At 35.4% G+C, this 14577-nt stretch overlaps 2 protein-coding genes across 2 annotated transcripts in view; one reads left to right on the forward strand and one right to left on the reverse strand.

Annotated features, from left to right (window-relative positions):
- LOC105161031 (macrophage erythroblast attacher) overlaps positions 1-6312 on the reverse strand; it is a 10239-nt gene extending 3927 nt beyond the window's left edge. Inside the window, exons 1-4 of the mRNA XM_011078590.2 lie at positions 5890-6312; positions 5181-5375; positions 4663-4785; positions 359-544 (exon numbers count right to left, since the gene is read on the reverse strand). Coding sequence (XP_011076892.1) covers positions 359-544; positions 4663-4785; positions 5181-5375; positions 5890-6192 — 807 coding nt within the window. The 5' untranslated portion in view covers positions 6193-6312. The remainder of the gene's footprint in view (positions 1-358; positions 545-4662; positions 4786-5180; positions 5376-5889) is intronic.
- Positions 11220-14577, forward strand: part of LOC105161032 (beta-hexosaminidase 1) — a 16471-nt gene continuing 13113 nt past the window's right edge. Inside the window, exons 1-6 of the mRNA XM_011078592.2 lie at positions 11220-11783; positions 11868-11951; positions 13257-13292; positions 13597-13708; positions 13828-13898; positions 14001-14131. Coding sequence (XP_011076894.1) covers positions 11370-11783; positions 11868-11951; positions 13257-13292; positions 13597-13708; positions 13828-13898; positions 14001-14131 — 848 coding nt within the window. The 5' untranslated portion in view covers positions 11220-11369. The remainder of the gene's footprint in view (positions 11784-11867; positions 11952-13256; positions 13293-13596; positions 13709-13827; positions 13899-14000; positions 14132-14577) is intronic.

Consider the following 14577-nt stretch of genomic DNA (forward strand, 5'->3'; position numbering starts at 1 on the left):
TGATGTAAATGACAAGCGAGGAAGGGAAAGTTTCATTGATGTAAATGAGGTTTACAAACTGATTATTAAAATTTAACGAGGGCAAAATTGACAAGGATAACTTCAAAATAATTATAAAATTCCAGAAGCTCCTAGGAGGACCTTTAGCGGTGGTGCTTTGTGACAATTTTAACTTTTTCAAGGCCAAACAAAAGTTTAAGCAAGTAGATCAAAGAATTATCATAGTACATATCAACCATCAATTTATTGTGAAGCAGAGACAAGAATCAGAAATGAAATATGAGACTAAGCACCAACGCAAATTCGAGAATCCATAAAGACATGAAATTTCAACCAGGAGTCAGGAAATGGTTTTTACCTTGTACGTCGCACATTCAGTATTACTTCTGAAAGCTAGTGTTGCCATGACACGCTGCAATTCTTTCATGTGGGTAGCTCCCCAAGGTGCCAGATACTTCCGAGCATATGATATAGCTTGCATATTATTTTCAGCTCTTACCAACTCAATGAATTCTTGCAGTCTCAACTGGAACTCAAATTTGCTCTGCAATGGCATGCAGCATTACACACGCTGACAGGTAATGTATGAAAGGGAAATAACACTAGACCATAGACTGCAGCGACAACTGAAAGCATTTGTATATTGATACAACAAGATCAGTATGTTAAGTTCATAACATGGTCCAACAGATTTCCATGAAGTAAGCAATAAACTGAACATTTAAAACAAAGAAACCAAACAGCCATATGATTGCAGAGAAGTATGGGCTGGAGGAATATATTTTCGACTCATTGTTTGTTATTAAGTCTAGGCTCTTCCAAGAAAATCAATTCAAAAGTGCTATTTCTTCCAGATGTGGCATATACTGTTAAGAAACCTTCCTATGAAACTGAGAAAATGTATTCTAAGCAAACAAGAACTCATGTGCAACCTCCAGAGTCCTTCAGTTCATGATAAATCAGATGGCCTGCAACAATAGCTACATGAAGCAAGACAGTCCATTAACTCGAAATTAAAGGAGTGAAACAAATTCAGAAAGGAAATACTATAAATAAAAGAAAAGGGCGATAAGACTATAAAAGAAACAACCTTTAAATTCTCATGACTAAAGTGAAACTGCATAAATTTCTCCCAGGATCATACTAACAGGTTCTTGCCATTAAAATTGAACATCTTAAGTAAAGATAAGTACTGTTGAAAATCTAAATTGCTAGAGAATTGAGAGTGGTAAAAAGTCTGAAAATCAGAAGAATAGATATCCTTATGTCGGAAATCTAAATTGAGAGAGTTAATAGTGTGAATGCAGACTCTTTAATACCCATTTCCACTAAAAGAATAACAAGGAAATGCAATAAAGAATGTAAATCTTGAACTAGGATTTAACAAAACTATTCGTACCAAATTCAAATCCTGGAAAAATAAAAAAAATTTAAATCAGAAAAAGGAAATAAAAGAATCAAATTTACAACATTCAAACACATTAAAAATCCCCTCATAAAGAACTTCCCAACTGTGCCAGACCTTTAACTAGTCCTTCGATTTACCATCTTCTTCTAGAAATAAACTTTAACAGAACAGACCCCCAATACATCATAACATCTACTCTCAGTTCTAGCCAAGTTCTAGAAAATTTTTCATTTCATCCGGAATAAACCATGGTGATATGGTTGGAAGAGAGACTGTTTAACCAGTTTAGCATGAAATTTCCAGAATAGGCCAAACGATTTTTAACAAAGTGATCAAAGGCTTATGAGACGAATAGAACAAAGGATCTCTTTAGTTTTGATAACCAGTTCACCCATCCAGCAGTAAGCAGGTGAATTATATAGGAGCAGACACGTATATAAAAGACATTGAGGAGTCAGGCCCAAGGGATGCCTTTGCGACGGACGCCTTGCCATTTCCTTTACAGAGCATATGCTAAAATGCTCAGGACATACGCCTTTTGTACCCAGTGGCGCTCTACCTCCTTTGAATATGCAAGAGTTGTGTGAACCATGAAGTTCTTCTCCGGTTCTGGAATGCAAGGGTCCTAAATTCTAACTGACCTCCTTATACAGTTCAATTTTCTCAAATCTCATGACTCTGATACTTTAAAGAACTCATATAAAGAGCTATAGTATATACTAGTATACGGAAAAGCATTTGATGCACATGCGTAATTTAATTTTTTTATTATGATTTAATTCAATTTAAAGAGAAAAAAATAAATAAATAAATGATTAAAACTCATAAAACGAAGTGACTTCAAATTTGCATGAATAGAACTTTACTAATAGAATTAATTAATAAAAGAGCTGGGGATATAGAATAAGTAAGTATATATATAAGGGTTTTTTAGTCAACCTAAGTTAGTTACTTTTCAACCTTGAACCTTAACATATAATATATATATATATATAACAAAAATATCTTAAGCATATATCATTAACATGAAATACTTAAATATTTAACATATTTGACTTCCCAGAGAGTTCACCTGTTGGTAGTTATCTTATTTTCTTATTACATTTGGTTTGTTCAAATATCTTATCTATAGACAGCATTTCAATATGATTACAGCAGGAAAAACTGTTTGGGAAGGCAAAGATCCACTTGATTCAAAGCATCCAAAAATTAATACAAAAGAGATTTATAAGAATTCTTTTAAATACTTTAAGTCTGCATATACCATAGAAACTAAATAACACGTTTTACTATTCGTTTCAGACTTATAAACTCTGCTTTTGTTTTCAAAATCTTCAATCAGTAAACATATTAAAAATGGTTGAAAAGTTCCTGCATATTGGTCTTATCCAAATTGCTATCCAGCCTTTAACGAGAGAAGAATTAGATATTAGCTGTCTTCCTCACTCTAAGAGATTGCAGGGTATCTGACATGACAGTATACTCAGTCCCATTGAAGCATGTTTTTTAAATTGCCCAACTTATTTTCATTCTTTACCGAATTTTACCTCTTGTTGATTCCATATTACTGATTTTCTTACTTTTTACATTAAGAACTACAATTACAATGAAATTATGTTCTAATATTTATAGAGCTTTTTATAGGCTCATTACAAAGTTAAAAATATAGCCTTGAACCCATGACATATCCCACACCCAATTTCAAGGTCAGATGGTGTTCACCAAACCCAATTCAATGGTCCCTAGCCCACTAAATGCAAACACGTAAACTTTGCCAGAAATCTGGAATCTACCCCCTTATCCCATTCATCCATCCCAACCCAAGGAAAATTAAACACTAACCACATAACCCAACATCCTGATGGGTTAACTGGAATCAAATTTCTTAGGCAGAACTCTGTAAAAACTCATAGGAGTCATGTTTCAATCCCATTGGTCCCTCTAGGCATAAGAATTTAAACAGAACCTAACATCTTATGGTTCAAAGTTCAAAGCAAAAGAATCAACCGAAACCTTGCACAACATCTACCAAGACTATGAGGCATGAGCAATCTAGTCCTCATGAATCCCCTCCTTCAGCACCATCACAAATTCTTACCATCAACTTCCCAAAACTAAATTTTGATGGCCTATTCTTTTAGAAATGCAAAAAAGATCAAGTAGATCTGAATAAAGGATAAGTTACTAATATATAGGACAAGCCAATAATACTATTACAATAAACAAGCAATATACTATCCTTTTTTACCCTGTCCAACATATACAAACATATAGGAACCATGTTACAAACTTACTCCACAGGCCTCCTATGAAGAAATTCACAATTTTAGATCTTTTAATGGAAATTACATCTATGAATGAATTTAGATGCTTTATCCCAATATCAAATCTTCAGCCTTTGCAAATAAATGACTATAGTATCCAACATTTATGAAGAAAGAGTGACTGATGAAGATGTTTCAGAAAATCTCATCTTCAGATTCAACAACCAATTCAAAAAGATGGTGGGCCAATACCATGACCATCAAAGTCAAAATCCAAATCTTGCTAAGTGTCAAGAGAGATGCAGAAGGATACTATTTAGCCGAATTCCCAAGAGTTAAGGATCCTTAATGGCTTAACCTCCAAATTACTATTTCGTAGTTCTCTGCTAATCCTTAACCTAAATTCTGCTAAGTACTTGTTATTAGTTCTCTTGGAAATATCCATAAGGTCTGGTTTCCAGAAGTGTAGAAGAATTGGCTGAGAACTAATAAATGATAATTCAGGTAAACCAGCAAAAGCCTATAAATAATCCCAATTCCAAAAACCTAAATAAATTTTTAGATTAAAAAGAACCCACAACTGTTATCCTATCCATCAAGAAAATTGTGAATGAAGGATATATGGACTTAAATATTCTTAATCCACAGTTATGTTGACCTCATTGAAGTTTAGTCGCTACTATCAACAGTGTGCTTCCTACAATTATGTGGCATTAAGTTAATCGAATTGCAGAAAACTTATTGCAATCATCTGAAGTTAATTTAGAGACCTCGACCTCTCCTGAATTTACCGTATTTTGATACATAAGACCATTTACCCAGGTGCATAAAGATACTTTGGTGTTTTACAAAATCTTTGCTCCAATGCAGTTTCTGATCATCTACTCAAGAAGGAAGACTAACAGATGCCTTTCAACTCATAAAATAATGTTGAGCTAAGGCCAAGAAAAGAAATCAAGAGCAGAAGGAAGATAGAAGAAAGTAATTTACCTTTGACTTCTTCAGTTTAGATTTGTTGTCAGCACACCAAGTCAGAGCTGGGCCAACCTCCTTCTTTTGAAGTGCATCAATAACCTTTTTTGCCTCATGAAACACATCTACATCAACAAGATCCTGCTAAGATAGATCAAATGTCATCTAGATGCCAGTCTGTCACAGGGACTACGACAACAACACGCTGGAGTAGTAACATTACTATGAGATCCATTCAGGAAATCGATTCGACAAAACACATATATTGCATGTTTCTTCAAAATCTAACCCAGTTACTTCTTCAGATTGGTGCTGAGACTTGTAATAATGACAATTAAATAGTCTGGCGACACCAAGTCTTATTCATCTCTCCTTTTTCCAAATAAGCAAGAAGTGATCAATGATAGTCAAAAGCAGTTGATGATTGATGGTTGCCATATACAAGGCATATACTGAAATTTTTTATTTTGGGGTAAGAATTACCATCAGAAATGACCACCCTGAAGCTAAAATGATGAAACAGTTCATAATATAACCTGAATATTGCTGCTCTGTGCAAGCTTTAAAGCAGTGTCATAATACGACATTCGCAACATATAGTCAACAAGTATCCGCTTCAAGCGGATGCTGTTCCACTCTGACAAATTGTCCACTTCTGCGGAGTCTAAATGGTCTAGCCTAGCTCGACATTTCTGTGCTTGCAAGTGCTCCGTTCGACTTCCCTCTTCCAACTGATATTTTAACCAAAAATCAAACTTAGAATTATCCAACAAATTTATGATAACTCAAGGACAACTTTCAAGAGGACAATGGCAACCACAACTTCATTTCGCATAAATAACAGAGTCGAACATTGTTTCAGTTCAATAATTGAAAGCTAAACTGATCCTAATCCAAGCTGCCCCCCCAATGACAAAAATGGGAATTGAACATAACAACCATCTTACCGAAAACTCAAATTCCAAATAACTTACTGTTTTCCCCAAAATTCAATTTAAAATAAGCCAAAACAAGAAACTAATACTTCAATTTGACCACCCCCAATTCGCTGAATTCCCTTTTAGTAAAGAACACTGATTTTATAATCCATAGAAGTAAAGGCAATTCTTTTGGTTACCATCCTTTTGAATTACTAGTAACTATAAACCGTATTCAAATAAAAAGTATAAACACAAGTATTGCGCGGAAGAAAAGGAAAATCTGGTCATACCAAATTATACACAAATATAAATAACAATGACATACCTTTCTTTTGAGGCCCTGCAGTCGGGAGACCAGAGAATTAAGTTGGTTGACGGCGTCGTCTCGCGAGAGGTCTGAATCGGCGGCGTCTGAGACGCCGGATATGACGGCGGAGACTTCCTTCTCGACTACTCGGTGATTGGCGCGGATCGTCTTCTTGTAGTGCTCGAAAGGCACGCGAAGGAACTGATGTTCCAGTTTCAGGCAGTCCGCCAATTTCCCCAACTTCGACGGAGGAGTAATGGCGGTAGCGGCAGCAGCGTTTCCGTTGGGAAGTTGTGTATCCGTCTCCATTGGAGAAGACATTTTCCTTCTTCTTTTTGGCTAATCAGTGAAATCGAAAGCGTAGAGATGAATTTTCAACAGAAAAATGTGAAAAATGCAAAACCCAAATGGTTATGCACGGGATTATTTCTTGGGTAGTTTGAATGTCAAACGATAATCGAAAAGATTAATAAAAAGAAAAAGGGATAATTGCACTCCCCTTTGACCAGGTAAATTATATATATGGGATAAATTACCATGCAAATTAGGAAATTATATTTAATACTTTTGAGATTTATTTTCATTTTAACAAATAAGTTCCTAGCAAAATTCACTAAATTTATTTATATTATCAAAAAAATTAAATAAAAATTGATATTTATCATTGGTTGATTTTTTACTGACTTATTGAAAATCAAATAATTTTTTTCGAACTACCTTATCCTTATTACGGTGAAGATATATCTCGTCATATATATTAACGCGTAAAGACGTATGAGGGTCATTTGATAATAAAAAAAAATTATTTGACTTGTAATAAGTCAATAATAAACCAATTGGGATAAATATAGATTTTTTCTATTTTGTTGTTAATATCAGTAATTTCGGTGAATTTTGACTAATGAAGGGACTTATTTGTTAGACGGAAGCAAATCTTAGGGGTGTTAGGTATAATTTTTCAAACCATAGGGGGTCTACGTGTAATTACATCAAACTTGAGGGGAGGGGAGTGTAATTACCCTTATACATGAATACTCTATAATTTGAAAAATTACATTTAGCACAACAAATAAGTCCCTCCATTAGTTAAAGTTCACTGAATTTACTGATATTAATAAAAAAAAAACTAAATAAAATTGATATTTTCCCTCGATTAACCTATTATTGATTTATTACAGGTCAAATAATTTATTTTCTACGAAACTACCCTTATAATGATGAAAATATACCTCCTCATATGTATTAATGTGTGAAGACGTATGAGGGTAATTTGGTCATAAAAATATTTATTTGACCTACAATAAATTAGTAATAAGTCAACTAGGGGTAAATATTTTTTTTCCTAATTTTTTTGTTAATATTAATAAATTCAGCAAATTTTGACTAACAAATGGATTTATTTATTAGACGAAAGCAAACCTCAAAGGGTGCTAGATATAATTTTTCAAATCATAAAAAGTTTACATATAATTATACCAAACTTCAAATAAAGAAAGTGCAGTTAACCCAAACAAAAAAAAGGTCAAATGCGACAATCCATAGGGGCAATACACTTTGCTCCTTAAGTTTTCAAGTTTTGCAAATGACACCATAATTGTTGTAAAATATTGCATTATACTCCGTGTTTCATTTTTGATGTAATATTTCGACGGAGATTCTGAAATAGTCTAAGTTATGTGCATGTCCCCTGGCTTAAAAACTGTATGTATTAGCCACCTAAACTATTTACAATGTTACTCTTAATCATTGAATTTTTGTTTTTGCTGAAATTAATGGATTATCTCACCAAAATATTATCATGTGCTACTTTATTACGTAATATATAATTATTTTAATTATTTTACAGTAATAAACTATTTGTAGTTGGGCTACGTCATTGATGACAGTTATGAGACCAACTTTTAAAAATTGATCTGAAACGTTACAAATTGAGGACCTCGAGACAGGGCATCGAGAGTTCTATAGAGATTTGCACTGAGCATTGCATTTATTGGACAAATGTCATATTCCATCGATGACAAACATAGGTGGTCTATCCAATTTTAGTAGGTTAGTTGACAAGATTGGTCAGCCTACTAACTAACTCGCGGTAATCCTCATATGAAATCTTGGACGCTTGATCGATATGAATGGTATTCCTAGTTTCGATAGTACGAGTCCTCGAACTTGAGGAATCATGGCATTCGCATGCATATGATTGTTATATCTTGGATCTCGCAAGAGGTGACTGTGACTTTGATATGGTCATTATAAGTCTTATCCAGTGCAGTTAGAATCTGAGTGAGGATGGTGGACTTCAAGAGAGAATCTGTTCCCTGTCACTATTTGACAGTTATATCTCTTATACGCTCTGAGATGATTTCGACTCTTTAAGTCTGCAGTTGTAGCAATTGATCGAGTAGGGAATGGTTCCCTAGGTCGATCAATAGAGCAAATGCATCTCAAGTATGAAGTATAGTTGCCTAATTCAGAATAGGAAATCGATGCCTAATTCTATGCCCTAAATTAAGGAAGAGAGACGGTTGAGGTAAGGGTTATACATGTATGGAACTTGGAGCCTAAATGTTCACGATAAAATTCACCTAGTTCAGTGCCATCCAAGGCCTATAATGCGAGGACCTCAAGGATACCTATGTATATGCACTCTTACCATATGCTAAGGATCTTGCCAAAGGAAAAATTGTTGTCCCTTACCCACTCTATATTCTAACCTTTCAATAACTTGAGGTCGTAGCTTCATCAACTTCTTCCATACCTAGAAACTATTAGAAGTAGATGATAGCTATATTGTTTTGCGTTTGAGCCTGTCCATAAGTATCTATTTAGTCCAATCAGTGGCTAAACACTCGATAGTGGAGAAATTGCTAGTGAGTTCCCAAGATCTCCACTTCTACTCCTTTCATTTCACTCGATCCAGATACGACTCCCTATGCATAATCAATAAACCATTTGAATTGAGGGCTAAAACTCACCTGAACAAAATGCGAATTTCACTATGCAACTTCTGTTTCTACTAAACTTACGAACTCGAGTCTAGCTTCCTAACTACTCCTTTCATTCCAGTCGATCCAGATACAACTCCCTACATCTAATGCATAATCAATAAACCATTTGAATTGAGGGCTAAAACTCACCTGAACAAAATGCAAATTTCACTATGCAACTTCTGTTTCTACTAAGCTTACGAACTCGAGTCTAGCTTCCTAAATGAGGGTCCTAACAACTTGTTGGTGGTCCCCTAGATTCAGCCCTCGAGCATTCCATGAGGTAGCTGCTATCATGTTGAGTTTGCAATTGGCTACTTTGCAAATTGAGGCTTGCATATAAGTTACAGTCATACTCCCATTCCTCCATTTCTGCCCGTAGCATGTCAAATTGATTGTAAGAACCAGCTCCTTGCCCTTCGCATCATCCTCCTTTTCCTACATAAAGAGCCTCGAAGTAGAAGTTTGCCTTTCTAAACTAGTACGTTAATGAGCTATGTTGATATTCAGTTGTTAACCGATCATCCTTCTTCCTATCTTAGCATTTTTCAATGTCACCATCCACTTGGCTCTTAGTGGATATAGTGGTTGAATGTCGTTGACTCTGCTATTTACGTACAAAAATTTGCACTGGTGCTTGAGCAGAATACTTATTAAAAGGGCACATATCTGCAGCATGACCAAGAGTCCTACATTGGGTGCAGTTGTTAAGCACTCATTCATACTTAATGTCAACCTTAAGGGGTGCCTAATGCTCATCAACCTCGGTTGGGGCCATATTTTAAGATGTTTAGGCAATGTAGAGCCATATAAAATATGTTAGAATAGGTGACCATAAATTCAATTAGATTGGCTATTTTGTAATCTATTTAATCAATTTCTTTTTTTTTTTTTTGTAATATTGAATCAAATGAATAAGAGTGAGTATTCATTTGGCCTTACTTTGTTGTTCTTACTCATGTAATTTTCGTACACTACAACAAAGTCCACAAATCTCTAATCAACCAATGAAGTTGAGTTTGCGCATTTGGTAGCAAATATGAAACCAACTTTCGAGGGTTGGATTTGAAATGTTTCAAGTCGTAAACCTTGAGAATGGGCATCGAGGGTTCTATTGAAACTTGCACTAAATATTGCATCCATATGATGGGTGTCGTGTTTCATAGGCGACATACGCATGATGTCTACGCAATTTTAGTGGGTGGTTGACAAAGGTTGTCAAGCCGACTGAACTAACTCGTGCAGAGTCGTCATATGGAAGCATGTGAGGTTTGATCGGTATGGCTTGAACTCTTTGGCGTTGATAGTATGGGGTTTAGTCCTCAAACTTGAAGATACACACAGTCTCATCTATGGGACGGCTGTATCTAGGGCTTGGTAAAAGACGAATCATTTTTTAATGTGGTTATTATAAGTCTTTTTCTAGTGCAGTCAGAACATATATGAAGACTGGTGAATTCCAAGAGAGGATTCGTCGCCTATGATGAGATGATAACAATCTCCTATGCGTTCTGATGTGTGTTGTGCTCCCAGGAGTTTGTGGCCACAATGAATGATTAAATAAGAAAGTATTTTTCTATGTTCATCATGTGGATAAACATAATTAAAATATTGAACATATATGACTAATCCAGGACTGAAACCCATGACCAATTCCATACTCTAAACTAAGACTGGAAAATGACCGATGGAAGGCCCGTAACCGTATGACATTCGATAGATTTAAGGTTCAAGCCATTTCACCTATTCTTTAGTGCCATGGACCGTTGCTAGACGACCACCCATGGTGACGGGTCTTTTCGGATCACTTGACTGTCTATGGTTCCATCGTGTGGGACAGACCTATTATTTGTACTATCAATGGAATCAATTATAACAAGTCACACACTCATATTCCGTAAATACAGAAAGAAATAAATACCTGTTAATCGAAAGCAATTAATTAAATACGATTTAATTAATTCAATTAAATTGTGTGTTGACACAAGCCCAAATCGTGTACTAATTACTGTCACAACGCAACAACTAATACCACCTTGGGAGGTAGTATAAAATTAGTCATAATGTTGCACTAAATAAGAATGACCGTTGGACCCTCAAAGTTTAACTGATTATTATTATTGTTGTTGTTTATTACTATTATTCAATCAAATTTTGAGGATGCAATGGTTATTATCATTTGGAGCAACTTCAGAACTAATTTTATACCATCTCCTAAAGTAATATTAATTATTCAGATATAACAATAATAGTATAAAATTTTTATCTTATATCATCTCTTAGTACAACAAAATAAACACTGATTAATCTATACCAATTCCTTTCCCACAGACTCATACATCAAATTACAGGGGGCTAAATGTCCCTTGCACTTACCGAAGATATGAGAAAGCTATCCTTCCTTGTAGCAGTAACAGGTAAGTTAGAGGTACACGGAATAGTGGTTGTGGTCCCCGTTGGAAGCTAAGTTTGAAGAACAAGAGCACTACAAATCATTCACTAACAACAAAATCAATGTCCATTTCCTCCCAATTCTCCACTCTCTCTCTCCCGAAAATGAGTCTTACTACTTGCTCGTCAAACCCTCGCTCGTATCTTATTCGGTTAGTTCTGCAGCTGTTCTGCGCATCATTGCTTGTTAGTTCCCGGAATCTTGGACGTCTACCGTACCTACAGCTCAATAATGGTGATGGCCCATATATATGGCCTCTGCCTTGGCAGTACACTTCCGGCAACCAGACTTTCACCGTTGACCCCAAGCTGTCTCTGGTTACAAGCGGAAATGGCGGCGGTTCTTTGATTGTATCTGAAGCCTTTGACAGATATAAAAGGATGATTTTTGAACACGCTAGTTCTGTGTCGCACAGCACTGGAGTTGACTATGATCTTACCAAGCTGAATGTTGTTGTTCACTCCGGAAACGAGGAGGTACTTCAGGATGTCCAACGATCGTGTTTCTTCTGTTTGTTCTTCTTTTGTTTAATGTATGTATTTTCTTTTTGAGTTTTGTAGCTTCAGCTTGGGGTTGATGAAAGCTACACATTGATGGTGGCTGCAGGCGATAAGCTTTCAATTATTGGGCAAATCACAATTGAGGTGCATTGAATATTAACTTTGTATGTTCCAGGATACACTTCAATGTGCATATATCTTTGTTGGGAAATCAAAATCTCAAATGGACTTGAGCTGCAGAATGCCTTTTGACCATCTTATAAATATGTATTCTAGCACTATCCTTTCTAGTTTTCGCCAAAATCCATTTAACATTTTCATCTCTGGTACACTTAATCCAAGTAGTTCCAATCATGCAATTACCCAGCAGTTTGTCCCAAACAACATCACTGCATTCAAACAGACTTTTTGTAAGCATTTTAATGGTTGCCAGATAAACATTGGAGATGATTCCCCACCGTGCCTGACTGGCCTTAATGTTTTGGGCATATCATGTCTCGTGTCTTTTCTTTTAAAGCATTGAACCTGACTTAACCGAAAGTCTGTATTCTTACGTAATTCCTGACATTTGCTATAACTACCTCCTACAAGTATCTTCATTTGACTAAACTTGCAATTTTGCAGTCAATCTTATTTTGACTGATTTTGAACACTTTAGTCTGGGAGCCTGGGATGCTTTCTCCATAACTCTATGCCAGCAGTACCGCCTCTATCTGCAAGAAGATGTGCGAAGGATCTCATCTTAAATTTTTGCCATCAGCTTCCTTGCGACGTAATTTAAACAAACAAATATTGTCTAAGAAGGTGTTTGAATGTATTTATAATTAAGCTCTTTTTTCTCAAACATTTACCTTATAGTTTTTATCGACGTTTTACTGTTTTTCAGAAACACTCTCAATTTAAATTCTACAATAGTTTTCAACTTTCTCTACAATAAGAACTTTTCGAAGCACTCGCAGGCACTCCCGATGTCTGTTATACTACCGTTGTTTATATGATATATAAATAGATGAAATTGCTCTTCTTAGGCTTGAGAAAGCATTTGATGACAGAATACCCATCCTTGCTTGTTCTTGGTCTTGTTAGATTCCTAAGTTGGTTTTACTAATGTTGTACTTGTGCTAACAAGCTCACTCATGGAATTAGCGGACCCAGTTGTTAATCCATTCTTTTCATACATTTTGCCTCTTGAAACTGTAGGCTTCAGGAACCTGGCATGAAATCAAAAACTTGTCATCATATGCTTCTTAACCTTTATTATGGTTTAAATTATGCAAGTATTTTGCATTTTAACGAACTAATAATGTGGCTGAAGCTCAGAAGTTGACAGAATCTGCTTGTTGACCTTTTAAATTACAAGCACTGAATGGGTTGGCTTGGTTTAAATTCCTTTTTCCAATATGACTTTGTTGAGGTTTGTTATTAAACTTATTATGTCATATACTGCAGGCAAATTCTATCTTTGGCGCTTTGCGTGGCCTTGAGGTAACATGAGTTCATAGTTACATTGACTGAGATTTATCCTGTGCACGAGATACATGGCACTAGATGTGTGCCTGTACATGCTCCTGCGCAGTTGCGTTCCCAATATGATAAACAGAACAAAGAGAGAGAGAGTGTGCACATTTTGAGATTTTTTTGAATTCAAAAAGCAATTATGGAGATAGTGTTGGGATCACTTTAAGATCCTTGATTATCTCTATCATGGTTTCACCTAATGCTAAAAGTTGTTAGAAGTGAGAGTGTGAGATTTATCCTCTAATTAGTCTTGTTAATACTGTTTCTCCAGACATTAAGCCAGCTATGTGATTTTGATTACGGAACGAAAACTGTAAAACTGCATAGTGCACCATGGTACATCCAGGATAAGCCAAGATTCACTTATCGCGGACTTTTGCTTGGTAAGTAGAATCTTTTCTTGACATACAATCTATTTCTTTACTCCTTATAGTCTTGGACGGGTTTTCTTAGGAATGAATTTCATACTTACATGTTTTCTTTTCCTTTTTTTTTTTTGCAGACACGTCGAGGCACTATTTGCCACTTGATACAATCAAACAAGTTATAGAATCTATGTCATACGCTAAACTTGTAAGATATATTAACAATAATTGCACTGCTCTTCCTTCAAACAAAATTTGTTTTCCTTTTCTTTCCATATTTAAAGTATTTTGATGAGATTGCATTCAGTAGAATGTCCTCCACTGGCACATCATTGATGAAGAGTCATTTCCACTTGAAGTGCCAACTTATCCGAATTTGTGGAAAGGTGCATACACAAAATGGGAGCGATATACCATGGATGATGCTTCTGAAATTGTCAAGTAAGTTTCTGTTTGTTATTATCTCATTTAACTCAACAAATGTTAATTGTACTAGGAACAATTGAAATTTTGAATAAAATACCATACTGAAGCTAGTACTGCTCCTAAATTATGTATGTCACTTTTGATATTATAAATATCTTAAGCTGTCATGAGTTTTGGGTTGCTATTTTGCCTCTTTAACAATAAAAGCAATGTAAAGTCTTGCTCGACACCTAATTGTTTAAACAATACTCAGTCTAGCTTATTCCCTCTCAATTTGGAATTTGCAATCTAGCTCATTCACTTGGGCTGAAGTAAATGTCTTAAGAACCTTATTAGACTTCTAGTTGATGAGCATGGAGATCCACTGCTGCATGCAAATACTAGCTTGTAACTCCTTGCACCTACACTTATGATTATGGTGATGATACTCTTTAGGTTTTATCTTTTTTTTTTATTAGCTC

The sequence above is a fragment of the Sesamum indicum genome, linkage group LG4 (assembly GCF_000512975.1).
Source record: "Sesamum indicum cultivar Zhongzhi No. 13 linkage group LG4, S_indicum_v1.0, whole genome shotgun sequence".
NCBI classification, from domain to species: Eukaryota; Viridiplantae; Streptophyta; class Magnoliopsida; order Lamiales; family Pedaliaceae; genus Sesamum; species Sesamum indicum.